Source organism: Salmo salar, chromosome ssa12 (assembly GCF_905237065.1).
Source record: "Salmo salar chromosome ssa12, Ssal_v3.1, whole genome shotgun sequence".
Taxonomy (NCBI): Eukaryota; Metazoa; Chordata; class Actinopteri; order Salmoniformes; family Salmonidae; genus Salmo; species Salmo salar.
Window position 1 is genome coordinate 4,237,501 of NC_059453.1, and position 26,934 is coordinate 4,264,434.

The following is a 26,934-nucleotide window of genomic DNA, read 5'->3' on the forward strand; positions in this document are numbered from 1 at the left end:
GTACGGTAGTAGGTGCCAGCCAGTACGGTAGTAGGTGCCAGCCAGTACGGTAGTAGGTACCAGTACGGTAGTAGGTGCCAGCCAGTACGGTAGTAGGTACCAGTACGGTAGTAGGTGCCAGTACGGTAGTAGGTGCCAGCCAGTACGGTAGTAGGTGCCAGTACGGTAGTAGGTGCCAGTACGGTAGTAGGTGCCAGCCAGTACGGTAGTAGGTGCCAGTACGGTAGTAGGTGCCAGTACGGTAGTAGGTGCCAGTACGGTAGTAGGTGCCAGTACGGTAGTAGGTGCCAGCCAGTACGGTAGTAGGTGCCAGTATGGTAGTAGGTGCCAGCCAGTACGGTAGTAGGTGCCAGTACGGTAGTAGGTGCCAGTACGGTAGTAGGTGCCAGCCAGTACGGTAGTAGGTGCCAGCCAGTACGGTAGTAGGTGCCAGTACGGTAGTAGGTGCCAGCCAGTACGGTAGTAGGTGCCAGTACGGTAGTAGGTGCCAGCCAGTACGGTAGTAGGTGCCAGTATGGTAGTAGGTGCCAGCCAGTACGGTAGTAGGTGCCAGTACGGTAGTAGGTGCCAGTACGGTAGTAGGTGCCAGCCAGTACGGTAGTAGGTGCCAGCCAGTACGGTAGTAGGTGCCAGCCAGTACGGTAGTAGGTGCCAGTACAGTAGTAGGTGCCAGTACGGTAGTAGGTGCCAGTACGGTAGTAGGTACCAGTACGGTAGTAGGTGCCAGTACGGTAGTAGGTGCCAGTACGGTAGTAGGTACCAGTACGGTAGTAGGTGCCAGGCGCACCGGTTTGTATCAAGAACTGCAACGCTGCTGGGTTTTTCACACTCAACAGTTTCCCCGTGTGTATCAAGAATGGTCCACCATCCAAAGGACATCCAGCCAACTTGACACATCCCTGTGGAACGCTTTCGACACCTTGTAGAGTCCATGACCCAAAGAATTGAGGCTGTTCTGAGGGCCAAACGGGGTGAAACTCAATATTTTGAGTTTTTGTAAACTCAGTGTATGTATGTATCTCCAGTCAGTTCTATGGCTGGTACAGGGTATTACCATAGAGCTGCTGTATGTCTCTCCAGTTCTATGGCTGGTACAGGGTATTACCATAGAGCTGCTGTATGTCTCTCCAGTTCTATGGCTGTTACAGGGTATTACCATAGAGCTGCTGTATGTCTCTCCAGTTCTATGGCTGGTACAGGGTATTACCATAGAGCTGCTGTATGTCTCTCCAGTTCTATGGCTGGTACAGGGTATTACCATAGAGCTGCTGTATGTCTCTCCAGTTCTATGGCTGTTACAGGGTATTACCATAGAGCTGCTGTATGTCTCTCCAGTTCTATGGCTGTTACAGGGTATTACCATAGAGCTGCTGTATGTCTCTCCAGTTCTATGGCTGGTACAGGGTATTACCATAGAGCTGCTGTATGTCTATCCAGTTCTATGGCTGTTACAGGTTATTACCATAGAGCTGCTGTATGTCTCTCCAGTCAGTTCTATGGCTGGTACAGGGTATTACCATAGAGCTGCTGTATGTCTCTCCAGTTCTATGGCTGTTACAGGGTATTACCATAGAGCTGCTGTATGTCTCTCCAGTCAGTTCTATGGCTGGTACAGGGTATTACCATAGAGCTGCTGTATGTCTCTCCAGTCAGTTCTATGGCTGGTACAGGGTATTACCATAGAGCTGCTGTATGTCTCTCTAGTCAGTTCTATGGCTGGTACAGGGTATTACCATAGAGCTGCTGTATGTCTCTCCAGTCAGTTCTATGGCTGTTACAGGGTATTACCATAGAGCTGCTGTATGTCTCTCCAGTCAGTTCTATGGCTGTTACAGGGTATTACCATAGAGCTGCTGTATGTCTCTCCAGTCAGTTCTATGGCTGTTACAGGGTATTACCATAGAGCTGCTGTATGTCTCTCCAGTTCTATGGCTGTTACAGGGTATTACCATAGAGCTGCTGTATGTCTCTCCAGTTCTATGGCTGTTACAGGGTATTACCATAGAGCTGCTGTATGTCTCTCCAGTTCTATGGCTGTTACAGGGTATTACCATAGAGCTGCTGTATGTCTCTCCAGTTCTATGGCTGTTACAGGGTATTACCATAGAGCTGCTGTATGTCTCTCCAGTCAGTTCTATGGCTGGTACAGGGTATTACCATAGAGCTGCTGTATGTCTCTCCAGTCAGTTCTATGGCTGTTACAGGGTATTACCATAGAGCTGCTGTATGTCTCTCCAGTCAGTTCTATGGCTGGTACAGGGTATTACCATAGAGCTGCTGTATGTCTCTCCAGTCAGTTCTATGGCTGGTACAGGGTATTACCATAGAGCTGCTGTATGTCTATCCAGTTCTATGGCTGTTACAGGTTATTACCATAGAGCTGCTGTATGTCTCTCCAGTCAGTTCTATGGCTGTTACAGGGTATTACCATAGAGCTGCTGTACGTCTCTCCAGTTCTATGGCTGTTACAGGGTATTACCATAGAGCTGCTGTATGTCTCTCCAGTTCTATGGCTGTTACAGTTCTATGGCTGTATTCCACTAGGTGTCACTGTCTTACAGGGTTGGTGTACGTATCCCATACAGCAGCTACTGTTACTGGGAGACATATGTATTCTGCTATAAACACTGGGGTGAACACACAACACACACACAGCAGTATGTAGTCTCACAGCAACACACACACAACACACACACACACACACACACACAACAGTATGTAGTCTCACAACAACACACACACAGCAGTATGTAGTCTCACAGCAACACACACACACACACACACAACAGTATGTAGTCTCACAGCAACACGCACACAGCAGTATGTAGTCTCACAGCAACACACACACACACACAGCAATATGTAGTCTTACAGCAACACACACACACACAGCAATATGTCCAGTCTCACAGCCACACACACACACACACACACACACACACACACACACACACACACACACACACACACACACACACACACACACACACACACACACACACACACACACACACACACACACACACACACACACACACAGTGCTACGTACGGTCACATTTCATGCCCTGGTGTATCAACCCGTAAAGTAGAGATCCACAGTGGTCACAGAATGTAGGGCTGGAGTAGGTATGGACCTTAAACTTGTGTTTACTCCTCGGGTCCTGGAGAGAGAGAGACAGAGAGATGGTGGAGGGATGGATACCATCAAAAGGAACATCAAATTCAACATACCAATTAGGATCTCGTTAAAAATACTTCAATACATTTATAGAACCCATTGCCCTTTATGGTTGTGAGGTCTGGGGCCCACTCACCGACCAAGAATTCACTAAATGGGATAAACACCAAATTGAGACTCTGCATGCAGAATTTTGCAAAAATATATTTTTTATTTTATTTATTTAACTAGACAAAAATATCCTCTGAATTAGGCCGATACCCGCTAATTATCAAAATTGTTTATTTCACTTTTGTTTATCCATTTCACTTGCTTTGGCAATGTAAAATTGTGTTTCCCATGCCAATAAAGCCCCTTGAATTGAATTACATTTAATTGAGAGAGGGAGTGAGGGAATGAGGGAGGGAGGTTCTGTAGCCACAATATGACCATAACAAAAACAAGGTCAGACCACAATATGACTGTTATCCAACATAACTCCCATGGAACTCATAGTGTGACTGTTACCCCTGGAACTCATAATGTGACTGTTACCCCTGGAACTCATAATGTGACTGTTACCCCTGGAACTCATAATGTGACTGTTACCCCTGGAACTCATAATGTGACTGTTACCCCTGGAACTCATAATGTGACTGTTACCCCTGGAACTAATAGTGTGACTGTTACCCCTGGAACTCATAGTGTGACTGTTACCCCTGGAACTCATAGTGTGACTGTTACCCCTGGAACTCATAGTGTGACTGTTACCCCTGGAACTCATAGTGTGACTGTTACCCCTGGAACTCATAGTGTGACTGGGAACAAGATTATATGGAGGGAGAAGCAGAAACCAGAGAGAAGGGAAAAGGAAAAAGACAGAAAGGAATACATGGAGACAGAGAGAGGGAGAGAGAAAGAGACAGATGAGAGAGGGAGAGAGACAGATGAGAGAGGGAGTGAGACTGATGAGAGAGGGAGAGAGACAGATGAGAGAGAGAGAAAGAGATGAGAGAGCGAGAGAGAGAGAGAGAGAGAGAGAGAGAGAGAGATAAGAGAGAGACAGATGAGAGAGGGAGAGACAGATGAGAGAGGGAGAGAGAGCGAGAGACCCTTTGTGTGGGTCACTCACAATACAGTTGAAGTCGGAAGTTTATATACACCTTTGCTAAATACATTTAAACTCAGTTTTTCACAATTCCTAAAATTGAATCCTAGTAAAAATTCCCTGTTTTAGGTCAGTTAGGATCACCACTTTATTTTAATGTGAAATGTCAGAATAATAGTAGAGAGAATGATTTATTTCAGCTTTTATTTCTTTCTGTCACGCCCTGACCTTAGAGAGCCTTTTTATTCTCTATTTTGGTTAGGTCAGGGTGTGACTAGGGTGGGTACTCTAGTTTTTTGTATTTCTATGTTGGCCTGGTATGGTTCCCAATCAGAGGCAGCTGTCTATCGTTGTCCCTGATTGGGGATCATATTTAGGCAGCCTTTTCCCACCTGTTTGTGGGATCTTGTTTTTCTGTATTGTTGCTGTTGAGCCCTTCAAGGCTGTACGTTTCGTTGGTTTCTCTTTCTTGTTTTGTTGCTGGTTATCATTAATAAATATGATTAACCTATCCCACGCTGCATCTTGGTCCGACCATTCTTACCACGGCGATCGTTACAGAAGATCCCACCACCCACGGACCAAGCAGCATGCCCAGAAGGAGCAGGGATCCTGGGCCTGGGAGGAAAGCCAGGAGTGGAGGACATCCTGGACGTGGGACGAAATCATGGCAGGAGACAGAAGCCTGCCATGGAAGCAGGCCGAGGCAGCGAGGGAACAACAACAACGATGACACCGGGGTTCGCGGCCACGAAGGAAGCCCGAGAGGCAGCCTCCCCCAAAAAATGGGGGGGGCACACGGGGTGGTCGGCGGAGCCGAGGTGTGAACCAGAGCCAGTCTGGGAGAGGAAGGTGAACTTGGAGGGGAGTGAAGGGAGTTAATCAGAGACAGTTAAGGAGTTGATGGGGAAATTGGAGGAGAGAGTTATGAGAGAGCTGTTGTGTTGGTGCATGAGGCACATTCACCCTAGGAGCGTGTCCTCAGTTTAATGCCACCTGAGTCAGCTCTCCGTACTCGTCCTGAGGAGCGTGCTAGCCGTCTGGTGAAGACTGTGCCGGCCCCACGCACCAGGTCTCCAGTACGCCTCCCCAACCCAGCACGTCCTGTGCCAGCTCTCCGCACTCGCTTTGAGGAGCGTGTCATCGTTCCGGTACAATGTGTGCCGGTTCTACGCACCGTGTCTCCAGTGTGCCTCCACAGCCCGGTGCGTCCTGTGCCAGCTCCCAGCACTTGCCGCGCGAAGGTTGTCATCTGTCCAGGACACGTTGTGCCAGCTCTACGCTCCAGACCCCCAGTGCGCCTCCACAGCCCGGTACGTCCTGGATCACCACTTTATTTTAATGTGAAATGTCAGAATAATAGTAGAGAGAATGATTTATTTCAGCTTTTATTTCTTTCTGTCACGCCCTGACCTTAGAGAGCCTTTTTATTCTCTATTTTGGTTAGGTCAGGTTGTGACTAGGGTGGGTACTCTAGTTTTTTGTATTTCTATGTTGGCCTGGTATGGTTCCCAATCAGAGGCAGCTGTCTATCGTTGTCCCTGATTGGGGATCATATTTAGGCAGCCTTTTCCCACCTGTTGTTTGTGGGATCTTGTTTTTGTTGTATTGTTGCTGTTGAGCCCTACAGGGCTGTAGGGAAACGTTTACATACAGTAGTATGATTTGATATGTTTTCTTATTTTTCTTAAAATTTTTATCCTGTTTTAGCATATAAAAAATGCTTGGAAAGATCAGAGGTTGGACCTAAGCAAGTGTTTAAATACTTCCCTACACATATAGAATATTTTTGGTTTCTCTTTCTTGTTTTGTTGCTGGTTATCATTAATAAATATGATTAACCTATCCCACGCTGCATTGCATCTTGGTCCAACCATCATTACAACGACGATTGTTACACTTTCATCACATTCCCAGTGAGTCAGAAGTTTACATTCACTCAATTAGTATTTGGTAGCATTGCCTTTAAATTGTTTAACTTGGGTCAAACGTTTCGGGTAGCCTTCCACAAGCTTCCCACAATAATTTTGGTGAATTTTGGCCCATTCCTCCTGACAGAGCTGGTGTAACTGAGTCAGGTTTGTAGGCCTCCTTGCTCGCACATGCTTTTTCAGTTCTGCCCACACATTTTCTATGGGATTGAGGTCAGGGCTTTGTGATGGCCACTCCAATACCTTGACTTTGTTGTCCTTAAGCCATTTTGCCACAACTTTGGAAGTATGCTTGGGGTCATTGTCCATTTGGAAGACCCATTTGCAACCAAGCTTTAACTTCCTGAGATGTTGCTTCAATATATCCACATACTTTTCCTGCCTCATGACGCCATCTATTTTGTGAAGTGCACCAGTCCCTCCAGCAGCAAAGCACCCCCACAACATGATGCTGCCGCCACCATGCTTCACAGTTGGGATGGTGTTCTTCGGCTTGCAAGCCTGATGCAAGCCCTTTTCCTCCAAACATAACGATGGTCATTATGGCCAAACAGTTTGATTTTTGTTTCATCAGACCAGAGGATATTTTTACAAAAAGCACGATCTTTGTCCCCATGTGCAGTTGCAAACCATAGTCTGGCTTTTTTATGGCGGTTTAGGAGCAGTGGCTTCTTCCTTGCTGAGCGGCCTTTCAGGTTATGTCGATATAGGACTCGTTTTACTGTGGATATAGATACTTTTGTACCTGTTGCCTCCAGCATCTTCACAAGGTCCTTTGCTGTTGTTCTGGGATTGATTTGCACTTTTCGCACCAAAGTACGTTCATCTCTAGGAGACAGAACGTGTCTCCTTCCTGAGCGTTACGACGGCTGCGTGGTCCCATGGTGTTTATACTTGCGTACTATTGTTTGTACAGATGAACGTGGTACCTTCAAGTGTTTGGAAATTGCTCCCAAGGATGAACCAGACTTGTGGAGGTCTACAATTTTTTTTCTGAGGTCTTGGCTGATTTCTTTAGATTTTCCCATGATGTCAAGCAAAGAGGCACTGAGTTTGAAGGTAGGCCTTGAAATACATCCACAGGTACACCTCCTATTGACTCAAATTATGTCAATTAGCTTATCAGAAGCTTCTAAAGCCATGACATCATTTTATGGAATTTTCCAAGCTGTTTAAAGGCACAGTCAACCTAGTGTATGTAAACTTCCGACTTCAACTGTATGTGTTGAGGGAGGTGTGTTATTAGTTGATTAACCTAGCGGTGCCACGTTGTACATTCCATTATCTCTCATGCTTTATGAGGTCAACAGGGGAGAGGGCAATGGTCAACACTGCTTTACCACAGACAGACACAGACAGACAGACACAGACAGACAGACACAGACAGACACAGACAGACAGACACAGACAGACAGACAGACACAGACAGACAGACAGACAGATGGACAGAGAGACACAGAGAGAGAGACTGACCCTCTCCTGTTCTTTTAGACAAACCCATGAAACAAGAGCAGCCAGAAGAACAGGTCAGTGCTGACCTTGTCTTTATTAACGTCAGGCTCATTTAACAGCCATTTAATCAGTGGCTACATAATCAATATTTAACAAACACACAAACCCGCTCCAGGCGCCTGTCTTATCCCTGTGATTTTTCCCTGGGGGGACATTGGAGAAAGGTGGGAATACTGTTGGAACGCTGTTGGGAACGTGGTGGGAATACTGTTGGAACGCTGTTGGGAACGTGGTGGGAATACTACGGGAGGGTTGTGTGTTATCGGGGGAAGGTTTTCCTGCTGGGAACGATTAGAGAATGGAACTGTCTGACAGAGAGGGAGGAATGGAGATATGGAGGGAGGAATGGAGATATGGAGAGAGGGAGGGAGGAATGGAGATATGGAGAGAGGGAGGGAGCAATGGAGATATGGAGGGAGGAATGGAGATATGGAGAGAGGGAGGGAGCAATGGAGATATGGAGAGAGGGAGGGAGGAATGGAGATATGGGGAGAGGGAGGGAGGAATGGAGATATGGAGAGAGGGAGGGAGGAATGGAGATATGGAGAGAGGGAGGGAGGAATGGAGATATGGAGAGAGGGAGGGAGGAATGGAGATATGGAGAGAGGGAGGGAGGAATGGAGATATGGAGAGAGGGAGGGAGGAATGGAGATATGGAGAGAGGGAGGGAGGAATGGAGATATGGAGATATGGAGGGAGGAATGGAGATATGGAGATATGGAGGGAGGAATGGAGATATGGAGATATGGAGGGAGGAATGGAGATATGGAGGAGATATATGGAGGGAGGAATGGAGATATGGAGGGAGGAATGGAGATATGGAGAGAGGGAGGGAGGAATGGAGATATGGAGAGAGGGAGGGAGGAATGGAGATATGGAGAGAGGGGAGGGAGGAATGGAGAGAGGGAGGGAGCAATGGAGATATGGAGAGAGGGAGGGAGGAATGGAGAGAAGGAGGGAGGAATGGAGATATGGAGAGAGGGAGGGAGGAATGGAGATATGGAGAGAGGGAGGGAGGAATGGAGATATGGAGAGAGGGAGGGAGGAATGGAGATATGGAGGGAGGGAGGGAGGAATGGAGATATGGAGATATGGAGGGAGGAATGGAGATATGGAGGGAGGAATGGAGATATGGAGAGAGGGAGGGAGGAATGGAGATATGGAGAGAGGGAGGGAGGAATGGAGATATGGAGAGAGGGAGGGAGGAATGGAGATATGGAGAGAGGGAGGGAGGAATGGAGATATGGAGAGAGGGAGGGAGCAATGGAGATATGGAGAGAGGGAGGGAGGAATGGAGATATGGAGGGAGGGAGGAATGGAGAGAAGGAGGGAGGAATGGAGATATGGAGAGAGGGAGGGAGGAATGGAGATATGGAGAGAGGGAGGGAGGAATGGAGATATGGAGGGAGGGAGGAATGGAGAAACTGACTGACATCTAGGGTTAAATAAGTTACTGTGATACGAACAGTCCAGACAGGGAGGGAGGAGACAGAGAGGGAGGAAGGGAGATATGAAGAGAGGAAGGATATGAGTTGATATCAGTGATGAATCACCATTACGAGGAGAACAGGATGACAGAAACACAGAGAGAAGAAGAGAGAGAGTTAGTACTTACGTCTGATGCGTTCTTGTCGGCCCCCGGACAGGAGAAGGTGACGAACTCATGACAGCGTTTATGAACCACGAAACAACACACTGGGGGGGGAGAGAGAAAGTGTCAGGACAAACATCCTATAATATTTCACATTACTACGGTAACCAAAGACTGTAGATCACATCACCTAGACACAGCTACACATCACCTAGACACAGCTACACATCACCTAGACACAGCTACACATCACCTAGACACAGCTACACATCACCTAGACACAGCTACACATCACCTAGACACATCTACACATCACCTAGACACATCTACACATCACCTAGACACATCTACACATCACCTAGACACAGCTGCACATCACCTAGGCACAGCCACACATCTACACATCACCTAGACACAGCTACACATCAACACATCACCTAGACACAGCTACACATCACCTAGACACAGCTGCACATCACCTAGACACAGCTGCACATCACCTAGACACAGCTGCACATCACCTAGACACAGCCACACATCTACACATCACCTAGACACAGCTACACATCACCTAGACACAGCTGCACATCACCTAGACACAGCCACACATCTACACATCAACTAGACACAGCTGCACATCACAACAAGGTATCACAGAGGTGTCTGTCTGTGTGTGTGTGTGTGTGTGTGTGTGTGTGTGTGTGTGTGTGTGTGTGTGTGTGTGTGTGTGTGTGTGTGTGTGTGTGTGGTCAGACAGGTTGACATTATTTATTATTCAGACTCATTAACTATGCAGGAAGCTCCTGGCAACTGGTGGGGCCTACCCAGGGTTCCTAGCGGCACGGAGAGAGCCCAACAGGGCCTGCAGGGTGCGTGTGTGTGTCATCATGTAGATCAACATAATGTTATTCTACTGCACTATACTGACGTTCAGTCCTCCTCCTCTAACATGGACCTGGTTTAACCTTCTTCCTGGATTCTCTATTCATCCTGCATTACATCCCAGGCTTTTCCTTCTAGCGTTTACACAGTCTCTTCTATAGTCCTATATAATGAACATTCTACTGTGTATACAGTCTCTTCTATAGTCCTATATAATGAACATTCTACTGTGTATACAGTCTCTTCTATAGTCCTATATAATGAACATTCTACTGTGTATACAGTCTCTTCTATAGTCCTATATAATGAACAGTCTACTGTGTATACAGTCTCTTCTATAGGTCTCTATAATGAACATTCTACTGTGTATATACAGTCTCTTCTATAGTCCTATATAATGAACATTCTACTGTATATACAGTCTCTTCTATAGGTCTCTATAATGAACATTCTACTGTGTATACAGTCTCTTCTATAGTCCTATATAATGAACATTCTACTGTGTATACAGTCTCTTCTATAGGTCTCTATAATTAACATTCTACTGTATATACAGTCTCTTCTATGGGTCTCTATAATGAACATTCTACTGTATATACAGTCTCTTCTATGGGTCTCTATAATGAACATTCTACTGTATATACAGTCTCTTCTATAGGTCTCTATAATGAACATTCTACTGTATATACAGTCTCTTCTATGGGTCTCTATAATGAACATTCTACTGTATATACAGTCTCTTCTATAGGTCTCTATAATGAACATTCTACTGTGTATACAGTCTCTTCTATAGGTCTCTATAATGAACATTCTACTGTATATACAGTCTCTTCTACAGTCCTATATAATGAACATTCTACTGTGTATACAGTCTCTTCTATAGGTCTCTATAATGAACATTCTACTGTGTATACAGTCTCTTCTATAGTCCTATATAATGAACATTCTACTGTGTATACAGTCTCTTCTATAGGTCTCTATAATGAACATTCTACTGTGTATAGAGTCTCTTCTATAGGTCTCTATAATGAACATTCTACTGTATATACAGTCTCTTCTATAGTCCTATATAATGAACATTCTACTGTATATACAGTCTCTTCTATAGTCCTATATAATGAACATTCTACTGTGTATACAGTCTCTTCTATAGGTCTCTATAATGAACATTCTACTGTGCATATACAGTCACTTATTTAGGTCTCTATAATGAACATCCTACTGTATATACAGTCTCTTCTATGGATCTCTATAATGAACATCCTACTGTGTATACAGTCACTTCTATAGGTCTCTAAAATGAACATTCTACTGTGTATACAGTCTCTTCTATAGTCCTATATAATGAACATTCTACTGTGTATACAGTCTCTTCTATAGTCCTATATAATGAACATTCTACTGTGTATACAGTCTCTTCTATAGTCCTATATAATGAACATTCTACTGTGTATACAGTCTCTTCTATAGGTCTCTATAATGAACATTCTACTGTGTATATACAGTCTCTTCTATAGTCCTATATAATGAACATTCTACTGTATATACAGTCTCTTCTATAGGTCTCTATAATGAACATTCTACTGTGTATACAGTCTCTTCTATAGTCCTATATAATGAACATTCTACTGTGTATACAGTCTTCTATAGGTCTCTATAATTAACATTCTACTGTATATACAGTCTCTTCTATGGGTCTCTATAATGAACATTCTACTGTATATACAGTCTCTTCTATGGGTCTCTATAATGAACATTCTACTGTATATACAGTATCTTTTATAGGTCTCTATAATGAACATTCTACTGTATATACAGTCTCTTCTATGGGTCTCTATAATGAACATTCTACTGTATATACAGTCTCTTCTATAGGTCTCTATAATGAACATTCTACTGTGTATACAGTCTCTTCTATAGGTCTCTATAATGAACATTCTACTGTATATACAGTCTCTTCTACAGGCCTATATAATGAACATTCTACTGTGTATACAGTCTCTTCTATAGGTCTCTATAATGAACATTCTACTGTGTATACAGTCTCTTCTATAGTCCTATATAATGAACATTCTACTGTGTATACAGTCTCTTCTATAGGTCTCTATAATGAACATTCTACTGTGTATAGAGTCTCTTCTATAGGTCTCTATAATGAACATTCTACTGTATATACAGTCTCTTCTATAGTCCTATATAATGAACATTCTACTGTATATACAGTCTCTTCTATAGTCCTATATAATGAACATTCTACTGTGTATACAGTCTATTCTATAGGTCTCTATAATGAACATTCTACTGTGTATACAGTCTTCTATAGGTCTCTATAATGAACATTCTACTGTGTATACAGTCTCTTCTATAGTCCTATATAATGAACATTCTACTGTGTATACAGTCTCTTCTATAGGTCTCTATAATGAACATTCCACTGTGTATACAGTCTCTTCTATAGTCCTATATAATGAACATTCTACTGTGTATACAGTCTCTTCAATAGTCCTCTATAATGAACATTCTACTGTGTATAGAGTCTCTTCTATAGGTCTCTATAATGAACATTCTACTGTATATACAGTCTCTTCTATAGTCCTATATAATGAACATTCTACTGTATATACAGTCTCTTCTATAGTCCTATATAATGAACATTCTACTGTGTATACAGTCTCTTCTATAGGTCTCTATAATGAACATTCTACTGTGTATATACAGTCTCTTCTATAGGTCTCTATAATGAACATTCTACTGTGTATATACAGTCTCTTCTATAGTCCTATATAATGAACATTCTACTGTGTATACAGTCTCTTCTATAGGTCTCTATAATGAACATTCTACTGTGTATACAGTCTCTTCTATAGTCCTATATAATGAACATTCTACTGTGTATACAGTCTTCTATAGGTCTCTATAATGAACATTCTACTGTATATACAGTCTCTTCTATAGTCCTATATAATGAACATTCTACTGTATATACAGTCTCTTCTATAGTCCTATATAATGAACATTCTACTGTGTATAAAGTCTCTTCTATAGGTCTCTATAATGAACATTCTACTGTGTATATACAGTCTCTTCTATAGGTCTCTATAATGAACATTCTACTGTGTATATACAGTCTCTTCTATAGTCCTATATAATGAACATTCTACTGTGTATACAGTCTCTTCTATAGGTCTCTATAATGAACATTCTACTGTGTATACAGTCTATTCTATAGTCCTATATAATGAACATTCTACTGTGTATACAGTCTTCTATAGGTCTCTATAATGAACATTCTACTGTGTATACAGTCTCTTCTATAGTCCTATATAATGAACATTCTACTGTGTATACAGTCTCTTCTATAGGTCTCTATAATGAACATTCCACTGTGTATACAGTCTCTTCTATAGTCCTATATAATGAACATTCTACTGTGTATACAGTCTCTTCAATAGTCCTCTATAATGAACATTCTACTGTGTATAGAGTCTCTTCTATAGGTCTCTATAATGAACATTCTACTGTATATACAGTCTCTTCTATAGTCCTATATAATGAACATTCTACTGTATATACAGTCTCTTCTATAGTCCTATATAATGAACATTCTACTGTGTATACAGTCTCTTCTATAGGTCTCTATAATGAACATTCTACTGTGTATATACAGTCTCTTCTATAGGTCTCTATAATGAACATTCTACTGTGTATATACAGTCTCTTCTATAGTCCTATATAATGAACATTCTACTGTGTATACAGTCTCTTCTATAGGTCTCTATAATGAACATTCTACTGTGTATACAGTCTCTTCTATAGTCCTATATAATGAACATTCTACTGTGTATACAGTCTTCTATAGGTCTCTATAATGAACATTCTACTGTGTATACAGTCTCTTCTATAGTCCTATATAATGAACATTCTACTGTGTATACAGTCTCTTCTATAGTCCTATATAATGAACATTCTACTGTGTATACAGTCTCTTCTATAGTCCTATATAATGAACATTCTACTGTATATACAGTCTCTTCTATAGGTCTCTATAATAAACATTCTACTGTGTATACAGTCACTTCTATAATGAACATTCTACTCTGTATACAGTCTCTTCTATAGGTCTCTATAATGAACATTCTACTGTATATACAGTCTCTTCTATAGGTCTCTATAATGAACATTCTACTGTATATACAGTCTCTTCTATAGGTCTCTATAATGAACATTCTACTGTATATACAGTCTCTTCTATAGTCCTATATAATGAACATTCTACTGTATATACAGTCTCTTCTATAGTCCTATATAATGAACATTCTACTGTGTATACAGTCTCTTCTATAGGTCTCTATAATGAACATTCTACTGTGTATATACAGTCTCTTCTATAGTCCTATATAATGAACATTCTACTGTGTATACAGTCTCTTCTATAGTCCTATATAATGAACATTCTACTGTGTATACAGTCTCTTCTATAGGTCTCTATAATGAACATTCTACTGTATACACAGTCTCTTCTATAGGTCTCTATAATGAACATTCTACTGTGTATACAGTCTCTTCTATAGGTCTCTATAATGAACATTCTACTGTGTATACAGTCTCTTCTATATTCCTATATAATGAACATTCTACTGTGTATACAGTCTCTTCTATAGGTCTCTATAATGAACATTCTACTGTGTATACAGTCTCTTATAGGTATCTATAATGAACATCCTACTGTATATACAGTCTCTTCTATAGGTCTCTATAATGAACATCCTACTGTATATACAGTCTCTTCTATAGGTCTCTATAATGAACATTCTACTGTATATACAGTCTCTTCTATAGTCCTATATAATGAACATTCTACTGTATATACAGTCTCTTCTATAGTCCTATATAATGAACATTCTACTGTGTATACAGTCTCTTCTATAGTCCTATATAATGAACATTCTACTGTGTATACAGTCTGTTCTATAGGTCTCTATAATGAACATTCTACTGTGTATACAGTCTCTTCTATAGGTCTCTATAATGAACATTCTACTGTGTATATACAGTCTCTTCTATAGTCCTATATAATGAACATTCTACTGTGTATACAGTCTCTTCTATAGTCCTATATAATGAACATTCTACTGTGTATACAGTCTCTTCTATAGGTCTCTATAATGAACATTCTACTGTGTATACAGTCTCTTCTATAGGTCTCTATAATGAACATTCTACTGTGTATACAGTCTCTTCTATATTCCTATATAATGAACATTCTACTGTGTATACAGTCTCTTCTATAGGTCTCTATAATGAACATTCTACTGTGTATACAGTCTCTTATAGGTCTCTATAATGAACATCCTACTGTATATACAGTCTCTTCTATAGGTCTCTATAATGAACATCCTACTGTATATACAGTCTCTTCTATAGGTCTCTATAATGAACATTCTACTGTATATACAGTCTCTTCTATAGTCCTATATAATGAACATTCTACTGTATATACAGTGTCTTCTATAGTCCTATATAATGAACATTCTACTGTATATACAGTGTCTTCTATAGTCCTATATAATGAACATTCTACTGTGTATACAGTCACTTCTATAGGTCTCTATAATGAACATCCTACTGTATATACAGTCTCTTCTATAGGTCTCTATAATGAACATTCTACTGTATATACAGTCTCTTCTATAGGTCTCTATAATGAACATTCTACTGTGTATACAGTCTCTTCTATAGGTCTCTATAATGAACATTCTACTGTGTATACAGTCTCTTCTATAGGTCTCTATAAAGAACATTCTACTGTGTATACAGTCACTTCTATAGGTCTCTATAATGAACATCCTACTGTATATACAGTCTCTTCTATAGGTCTCTATAATGAACATTCTACTGTATATACAGTCTCTTCTATAGGTCTCTATAATGAACATTCTACTGTATATACAGTCTCTTCTATAGTCCTATATAATGAACATTCTACTGTATATACAGTCTCTTCTATAGTCCTATATAATGAACATTCTACTGTGTATACAGTCTCTTCTATAGGTCTCTATAATGAACATTCTACTGTGTATACAGTCTCTTCTATAGGTCTCTATAAAGAACATTCAACTGTGTATACAGTCACTTATTTAGGTCTCTATAATGAACATCCTACTGTATATACAGTCTCTTCTATGGATCTCTATAATGAACATCCTACTGTGTATACAGTCACTTCTATAGGGCTCTAAAATGAACATTCTACTGTGTATAGAGTCTCTTCTATAGTCCTATATAATGAACATTCTACTGTGTATACAGTCTCTTCTATAGTCCTATATAATGAACATTCTACTGTGTATACAGTCTCTTCTATAGGTCTCTATAATGAACATTCTACTGTGTATATACAGTCTCTTCTATAGTCCTATATAATGAACATTCTACTGTATATACAGTCTCTTCTATAGGTCTCTATAATGAACATTCTACTGTGTATACAGTCTCTTCTATAGTCCTATATAATGAACATTCTACTGTGTATACAGTCTCTTCTATAGGTCTCTATAATTAACATTCTACTGTATATACAGTCTCTTCTATGGGTCTCTATAATGAACATTCTACTGTATATACAGTCTCTTCTATGGGTCTCTATAATGAACATTCTACTGTATATACAGTCTCTAATATAGGTCTCTATAATGAACATTCTACTGTATATACAGTCTCTTCTATGGGTCTCTATAATGAACATTCTACTGTATATACAGTCTCTTCTATAGGTCTCTATAATGAACATACTACTGTGTATACAGTCTCTTCTATAGGTCTCTATAATGAACATTCTACTGTATATACAGTCTCTTCTACAGTCCTATATAATGAACATTCTACTGTGTATACAGTCTCTTCTATAGGTCTCTATAATGAACATTCTACTGTGTATACAGTCTCTTCTATAGTCCTATATAATGAACATTCTACTGTGTATACAGTCTCTTCTATAGGTCTCTATAATGAACATTCTACTGTGTATAGAGTCTCTTCTATAGGTCTCTATAATGAACATTCTACTGTATATACAGTCTCTTCTATAGTCCTATATAATGAACATTCTACTGTATATACAGTCTCTTCTATAGTCCTATATAATGAACATTCTACTGTGTATACAGTCTCTTCTATAGGTCTCTATAATGAACATTCTACTGTGTATACAGTCTCTTCTATAGTCCTATATAATGAACATTCTACTGTGTATACAGTCTTCTATAGGTCTCTATAATGAACATTCTACTGTGTATACAGTCTCTTCTATAGGTCTCTATAATGAACATTCTACTGTGTATACAGTCTCTTCTATAGTCCTATATAATGAACATTCTACTGTGTATACAGTCTCTTCTATAGTCCTATATAATGAACATTATACTGTATATACAGTCTCTTCTATAGGTCTCTATAATGAACATTCTACTGTGTATACAGTCTCTTCTATAGGTCTCTATAATGAACATTCTACTGTATATACAGTCTCTTCTATAGGTCTCTATAATGAACATTCTACTGTATATACAGTCTCTTCTATAGTCCTATATAATGAACATTCTACTGTATATACAGTCTCTTCTATAGTCCTATATAATGAACATTCTACTGTGTATACAGTCTCTTCTATAGGTCTCTATAATGAACATTCTACTGTGTATACAGTCTCTTCTATAGGTCTCTATAAAGAACATTCAACTGTGTATACAGTCACTTATTTAGGTCTCTATAATGAACATCCTACTGTATATACAGTCTCTTCTATAGGTCTCTATAATGAACATCCTACTGTGTATACAGTCTCTTCTATAGGTCTCTAAAATGAACATTCTACTGTGTATACAGTCTCTTCTATAGTCCTATATAATGAACATTCTACTGTGTATACAGTCTCTTCTATAGTCCTATATAATGAACATTCTACTGTGTATACAGTCTCTTCTATAGGTCTCTATAATGAACATTCTACTGTGTATATACAGTCTCTTCTATAGTCCTATATAATGAACATTCTACTGTATATACAGTCTCTTCTATAGGTTTCTATAATGAACATTCTACTGTGTATACAGTCTCTTCTATAGGTCTCTATAATGAACATTCTACTGTGTATACAGTCTCTTCTATAGGTCTCTATAATTAACATTCTACTGTATATACAGTCTCTTCTATGGGTCTCTATAATGAACATTCTACTCTATATACAGTCTCTTCTATGGGTCTCTATAATGAACATTCTACTGTATATACAGTCTCTAATATAGGTCTCTATAATGAACATTCTACTGTATATACAGTCTCTTCTATGGGTCTCTATAATGAACATTCTACTGTATATACAGTCTCTTCTATAGGTCTCTATAATGAACATACTACTGTGTATACAGTCTCTTCTATAGGTCTCTATAATGAACATTCTACTGTATATACAGTCTCTTCTACAGTCCTATATAATGAACATTCTACTGTGTATACAGTCTCTTCTATAGGTCTCTATAATGAACATTCTACTGTGTATACAGTCTCTTCTATAGTCCTATATAATGAACATTCTACTGTGTATACAGTCTCTTCTATAGGTCTCTATAATGAACATTCTACTGTGTATACAGTCTCTTCTATAGGTCTCTATAATGAACATTCTACTGTATATACAGTCTCTTCTATAGTCCTATATAATGAACATTCTACTGTGTATACAGTCTCTTCTATAGTCCTATATAATGAACATTCTACTGTGTATACAGTCTCTTCTATAGGTCTCTATAATGAACATTCTACTGTGTATACAGTCTCTTCTATAGTCCTATATAATGAACATTCTACTGTGTATACAGTCTTCTATAGGTCTCTATAATGAACATTCTACTGTGTATACAGTCTCTTCTATAGTCCGATATAATGAACATTCTACTGTGTATACAGTCTCTTCTATAGTCCTATATAATGAACATTCTACTGTGTATACAGTCTCTTCTATAGTCCTATATAATGAACATTATACTGTATATACAGTCTCTTCTATAGGTCTCTATAATGAACATTCTACTGTGTATACAGTCTCTTCTATAGGTCTCTATAATGAACATTCTACTGTATATACAGTCTCTTCTATAGGTCTCTATAATGAACATTCTACTGTATATACAGTCTCTTCTATAGGTCTCTATAATGAACATTCTACTGTGTATACAGTCTCTTCTATAGTCCTATATAATGAACATTCTACTGTGTATACAGTCTCTTCTATAGTCCTATATAATGAACATTCTACTGTGTATACAGTCTCTTCTATAGTCCTATATAATGAACATTCTACTGTGTATACAGTCTCTTCTATAGGTCTCTATAATGAACATTCTACTGTGTATATACAGTCTCTTCTATAGTCCTATATAATGAACATTCTACTGTATATACAGTCTCTTCTATAGGTCTCTATAATGAACATTCTACTGTGTATACAGTCTCTTCTATAGTCCTATATAATGAACATTCTACTGTGTATACAGTCTCTTCTATAGGTCTCTATAATTAACATTCTACTGTATATACAGTCTCTTCTATGGGTCTCTATAATGAACATTCTACTGTATATACAGTCTCTTCTATGGGTCTCTATAATGAACATTCTACTGTATATACAGTCTCTTCTATAGGTCTCTATAATGAACATTCTACTGTATATACAGTCTCTTCTATGGGTCTCTATAATGAACATTCTACTGTATATACAGTCTCTTCTATAGGTCTCTATAATGAACATTCTACTGTGTATACAGTCTCTTCTATAGGTCTCTATAATGAACATTCTACTGTATATACAGTCTCTTCTATGGGTCTCTATAATGAACATTCTACTGTGTATACAGTCTCTTCTATAGGTCTCTATAATGAACATTCTACTGTATATACAGTCTCTTCTATAGTCCTATATAATGAACATTCTACTGTGTATACAGTCTCTTCTATAGGTCTCTATAATGAACATTCTACTGTATATACAGTCTCTTCTATAGGTCTCTATAATGAACATTCTACTGTGTATACAGTCTCTTCTATAGTCCTATATAATGAACATTCTACTGTGTATACAGTCTCTTCTATAGTCCTATATAATGAACATTCTACTGTGTATACAGTCTCTTCTATAGTCCTATATAATGAACATTCTACTGTGTATACAGTCTCTTCTATAGTCTCTATAATGAACATTCTACTGTGTATACAGTCTCTTCTATAGTCCTATATAATGAACATTCTACTGTGTATACAGTCTCTTCTATAGTCCTATATAATGAACATTCTACTGTGTATACAGTCTCTTCTATAGGTCTCTATAATGAACATTCTACTGTGTATACAGTCTCTTCTATAGGTCTCTATAATGAACATTCTACTGTATATACAGTCTCTTCTATAGGTCTCTATAATGAACATTCTACTGTGTATACAGTCTCTTCTATAGGTCTCTATAATGAACATTCTACTGTGTATACAGTCTCTTCTATAGTCCTATATAATGAACATTCTACTGTGTATACAGTCTCTTCTATAGTCCTATATAATGAACATTCTACTGTGTATATACAGTCTCTTCTATAGTCCTATATAATGAACATTCTACTGTATATACAGTCTCTTCTATAGGTCTCTATAATGAACATTCTACTGTGTATACAGTCTCTTCTATAGTCCTATATAATGAACATTCTACTGTGTATACAGTCTCTTCTATAGGTCTCTATAATTAACATTCTACTGTATATACAGTCTCTTCTATGGGTCTCTATAATGAACATTCTACTGTATATACAGTCTCTTCTATGGGTCTCTATAATGAACATTCTACTCTATATACAGTCTCTTCTATAGGTCTCTATAATGAACATTCTACTGTATATACAGTCTCTTCTATGGGTCTCTATAATGAACATTCTACTGTATATACAGTCTCTTCTATAGGTCTCTATAATGAACATTCTACTGTGTATACAGTCTCTTCTATAGGTCTCTATAATGAACATTCTACTGTATATACAGTCTCTTCTATGGGTCTCTATAATGAACATTCTACTGTGTATACAGTCTCTTCTATAGGTCTCTATAATGAACATTCTACTGTATATACAGTCTCTTCTACAGTCCTATATAATGAACATTCTACTGTGTATACAGTCTCTTCTATAGGTCTCTATAATGAACATTCTACTGTATATACAGTCTCTTCTATAGGTCTCTATAATGAACATTCTACTGTGTATACAGTCTCTTCTATAGTCCTATATAATGAACATTCTACTGTGTATACAGTCTCTTCTATAGTCCTATATAATGAACATTCTACTGTGTATACAGTCTCTTCTATAGTCCTATATAATGAACATTCTACTGTGTATACAGTCTCTTCTATAGGTCTCTATAATGAACATTCTACTGTGTATATACAGTCTCTTCTATAGTCCTATATAATGAACATTCTACTGTATATACAGTCTCTTCTATAGGTCTCTATAATGAACATTCTACTGTGTATACAGTCTCTTCTATAGTCCTATATAATGAACATTCTACTGTGTATACAGTCTCTTCTATAGGTCTCTATAATGAACATTCTACTGTATATACAGTCTCTTCTATGGGTCTCTATAATGAACATTCTACTGTATATACAGTCTCTTCTATGGGTCTCTATAATGAACATTCTACTCTATATACAGTATCTTTTATAGGTCTCTATAATGAACATTCTACTGTATATACAGTCTCTTCTATGGGTCTCTATAATGAACATTCTACTGTATATACAGTCTCTTCTATAGGTCTCTATAATGAACATTCTACTGTGTATACAGTCTCTTCTATAGGTCTCTATAATGAACATTCTACTGTATATACAGTCTCTTCTATGGGTCTCTATAATGAACATTCTACTGTGTATACAGTCTCTTCTATAGGTCTCTATAATGAACATTCTACTGTATATACAGTCTCTTCTACAGTCCTATATAATGAACATTCTACTGTGTATACAGTCTCTTCTATAGTCCTATATAATGAACATTATACTGTATATACAGTCTCTTCTATAGGTCTCTATAATAAACATTCTACTGTGTATACAGTCACTTCTATAATGAACATTCTACTGTGTATACAGTCTCTTCTATAGGTCTCTATAATGAACATTCTACTGTATATACAGTCTCTTCTATAGGTCTCTATAATGAACATTCTACTGTGTATACAGTCTCTTCTATAGGTCTCTATAATGAACATTCTACTGTATATACAGTCTCTTCTATAGGTCTCTATAATGAACATTCTACTGTGTATACAGTCTCTTCTATAGGTCTCTATAATGAACATTCTACTGTATATACAGTCTCTTCTATAGTCCTATATAATGAACATTCTACTGTGTATACAGTCTCTTCTATAGTCCTATATAATGAACATTCTACTGTGTATACAGTCTCTTCTATAGGTCTCTATAATGAACATTCTACTGTGTATACAGTCACTTCTATAATGAACATTCTACTGTGCATACAGTCTCTTCTATAGGTCTCTATAATGAACATTCTACTGTATATACAGTCTCTTCTATAGGTCTCTATAATGAACATTCTACTGTATATACAGTCTCTTCTATAGGTCTCTATAATGAACATTCTACTGTATATACAGTCTCTTCTATAGTCCTATATAATGAACATTCTACTGTATATACAGTCTCTTCTATAGTCCTATATAATGAACATTCTACTGTGTATACAGTCTCTTCTATAGGTCTCTATAATGAACATTCTACTGTGTATATACAGTCTCTTCTATAGTCCTATATAATGAACATTCTACTGTGTATACAGTCTCTTCTATAGTCCTATATAATGAACATTCTACTGTGTATACAGTCTCTTCTATAGGTCTCTATAATGAACATTCTACTGTATATACAGTCTCTTCTATAGGTCTCTATAATGAACATTCTACTGTGTATACAGTCTCTTCTATAGGTCTCTATAATGAACATTCTACTGTGTATACAGTCTCTTCTATATTCCTATATAATGAACATTCTACTGTGTATACAGTCTCTTCTATAGGTCTCTATAATGAACATTCTACTGTGTATACAGTCTTTTATAGGTCTCTATAATGAACATTCTACTGTATATACAGTCTCTTCTATAGTCCTATATAATGAACATTCTACTGTATATACAGTGTCTTCTATAGTCCTATATAATGAACATTCTACTGTGTATACAGTCACTTCTATAGGTCTCTATAATGAACATCCTACTGTATATACAGTCTCTTCTATAGGTCTCTATAATGAACATTCTACTGTATATACAGTCTCTTCTATAGGTCTCTATAATGAACATCCTACTGTGTATACAATCTCTTCTATAGTCCTATATAATGAACATTCTACTGTATATACAGTCTCTTCTATAGTCCTATATAATGAACATTCTACTGTGTATACAGTCACTTCTATAGGTCTCTATAATGAACATCCTACTGTATATACAGTCTCTTCTATAGGTCTCTATAATGAACATTCTACTGTATATACAGTCTCTTCTATAGGTCTCTATAATGAACATCCTACTGTGTATACAATCTCTTCTATAGGTCTCTATAATGAACATTCTACTGTATATACAGTCTCTTCTATAGGTCTATATAATGAACATTCTACTGTGTATATACAGTCTCTTCTATAGGTCTCTATAATGAACATTCTACTGTGTATATACAGTCTCTTCTATAGGTCTCTATAATGAACATTCTACTGTGTATACAGTCTCTTCTATAGGTCTCTATAATGAACATTCTACTGTATATACAGTCTCTTCTATAGTCCTATATAATGAACATTCTACTGTGTATACAGTCTCTTCTATAGGTCTCTATAATGAACATTCTACTGTGTATACAGTCTCTTCTATAGGTCTCTATAATGAACATTCTACTGTGTATACAGTCTCTTCTATAGGTCTCTATAATGAACATTCTACTGTGTATACAGTCTCTTCTATATTCCTATATAATGAACATTCTACTGTGTATACAGTCTCTTCTATAGGTCTCTATAATGAACATTCTACTGTGTATACAGTCTCTTCTATATTCCTATATAATGAACATTCTACTGTGTATACAGTCTCTTATAGGTATCTATAATGAACATCCTACTGTATATACAGTCTCTTCTATAGGTCTCTATAATGAACATCCTACTGTGTATACGTTGCCTTTTTCCACATTTTGTTACTTTACAGCCTTATTCTACAGTGGAATAAAATCTGTTTTTTCCCGCCTCATCAATCTACACATAATACCCCATAATGCAAAACAAAAACAGGTTTCTAGAAAATGTGTATTCATAAGTATTCAGACCTCAGTACTTTGTTGAATAATCTTTGGCAGCGATTACAGCATCGAGTCTTCTTGGTTATGACGCTACAAGCTTGGCACACCTGTATTTGGGGACTTTCTCCCATTCTTCTCTGCAGAGCCTCTCAAGCTCTGTCAGGTAGGATAGGGAGCATTGCTGCACAGCTATTTTCAGGTCTCTCCAGAGATGTTCAATCTGGTTCAAGTCCAGGCTTTGGCTGGGCCACTCAAGGACATTCAGAGACTTGTCCCAAAGCCACTCTTGCGTTGTCTTGGCTGTGTGCTTAAGGTCGTTGTCCTGTTGGAAGGTGAACCTTCACCCCCAGTCTGAGATCCTGAGAGCTCTGGAGCAGGTTTTCATAAATGATCTCTCTGTACTTTGCTCTTTTTCATCTTTCCCTGGATCCTGACTAGTCTCCCAGTCCCTTCTGCTGAAAAATATCCTCACAGCATGATGCTGCCACCACCATGCTTCACCGTAGGGATAGTACCAAGTTTCCTTCAGCTGTGGCGCTTGGCATTCAGGCCAAAGTGTTCAATCTTGGTTTCATCAGACCAGAGAATCTTGTTTCTCATGGTCAGAGTCCTTTAGATGCCTTTTGTCAAACTCCAAGCGGGCTGTCATGTGCCTTTTACTGAGGAGTGGCTTCCGTCTGGCCACTCTACCATAAAGGCCTGATTGGTGGAGTGCTGCAGAGATGGTTGTCCTTCTGGAAGGTTCTTCCATCTCCACAGAGGAACTCTAGAGCTCTGTCAGAGTGACCATAGGGTTCTTGGTCACCACCCTGACCAAGGTCCTTCTCCCCCGATTGCTCAGTTTGGCCGGGCGGCCAGCTCTAGGGAGAGTCTTGGTGGTTCCAAACTTATTTTATTTAAGAATGGAGGCCACTGTGTTCTTGGGGACCTTCAATGCTGCAGAAATGTTTTGGTACCCTTCCCCAGATCTGTGCCTCGACACAATCGTGACTTGGAGCTCTACGGATAATTCCTTCGACCTCATGGCTTGGTTTTTTTGCTCTGACATGCACTTTCAACTATGGGACCTTATATAGACAGGTCTGTGCCTTTCCAAATCATGTCCAATCAATTGAATTTACCACAGGTGGACTCCAATCAAGTTGTAGAAACATCAAGGATGATCAATGGAAACAGGATGCACCTGAGCTCAATTTGGAGTCTCATAGCAAAGGGTCTGAGTGCTTATGTAAATAAGGTATTTCTGTTTTTAATTTTTAATACATTTGCAAACATAAAAAAAAACTGTTTTCACTTTGTCTATGGGGTATTGTGATGTCATTATGGGGTATTGTGATGTCATTATGAGGTATTGTGATGTCATTATGGGGTATTGTGTGTAGATTGATGAGGAAATTTTTTTATTTAATTAATTTTAGAATAAGGCTGTAACGTAACAAAATGTGGAAAAAGTCAGTGTCTGATTATTTTCTGAATGCACTGTATATACACATTACCCACACACCCCTTCTGTGTGTCACTGTCAGGAATGACACTGACACTGTGACAGTAATGACAAGCGATGCAGTGATTCTCCTAGGAGAGAGACGGAGAGAGAGAGAAAGAGACGGAGAGAGAGAGAAAGACGGGGGAGAAAGAGAGAGCGCTTCCCCTGGAGGAGAGAAATAGTTAACTTTCTCTCTCTCTCCCTCTCCACCTCTCCTATGGTGCAGTGTATGTGCATTACTATGTGTGTGTGTGTGTGTGTGTGTGTGTGTGGGTGGGAGGGAGGCACAGCTGGGATTGAGGCAGTGTGAGGGGGCGGAGGAATCGTCTGTATTTTCATCTCTTTCAGAAAGACAGAAAGAGAGAGGGAGGGTGGGAGGGAGAGAGAGAGAAAGAAGAATAGCATTTTGGGTGTTTGGTTGACAAAAATCACTGCTGATTAACTCACCACACACACACACACACACACACACACACACACACACACACACACACACACACACACACACACACACACACACAGAATTCCTAAGTAGTGAGACAGAGACATACCTAGCGACTGGTTTAAGGGTCCTCTGGACTGTTGCTTAGCAACCGGCAGAACAGTGCCAACCCAGCTGTCCCAGACGGACAGCTGCAGCATCCAATAGAACCATTGCAGAGACCAAGCCCCGCCTGCTGTCCCTGACGGACAGCTGCAGCATCCAATAGAACCATTGCAGAGACCAAGCCCCGCCTGCTGTCCCAGACGGACAGCTGCAGCATCCAATAGAACCATTGCAGAGACCGAGCCCCGGCTGCTGTCCTAGACGGACAGCTGCAGCATCCAATAGAACC

The 26,934-nt window shown here is 39.0% G+C and overlaps 1 protein-coding gene across 2 annotated transcripts in view; it reads right to left on the minus strand.

Annotated features, from left to right (window-relative positions):
* LOC106595901 (protein kinase C beta type) overlaps positions 1 to 26,934 on the minus strand; it is a 152,775-nt gene that overhangs the window by 99,381 nt on the left and 26,460 nt on the right. For both annotated transcript variants that reach the window (XM_045690504.1, XM_045690505.1), the window contains exons 3-4: positions 9,325 to 9,404; positions 3,051 to 3,162 (exon numbers count right to left, since the gene is read on the minus strand). In XM_045690504.1, coding sequence (XP_045546460.1) covers positions 3,051 to 3,162; positions 9,325 to 9,404 — 192 coding nt within the window. The remainder of the gene's footprint in view (positions 1 to 3,050; positions 3,163 to 9,324; positions 9,405 to 26,934) is intronic.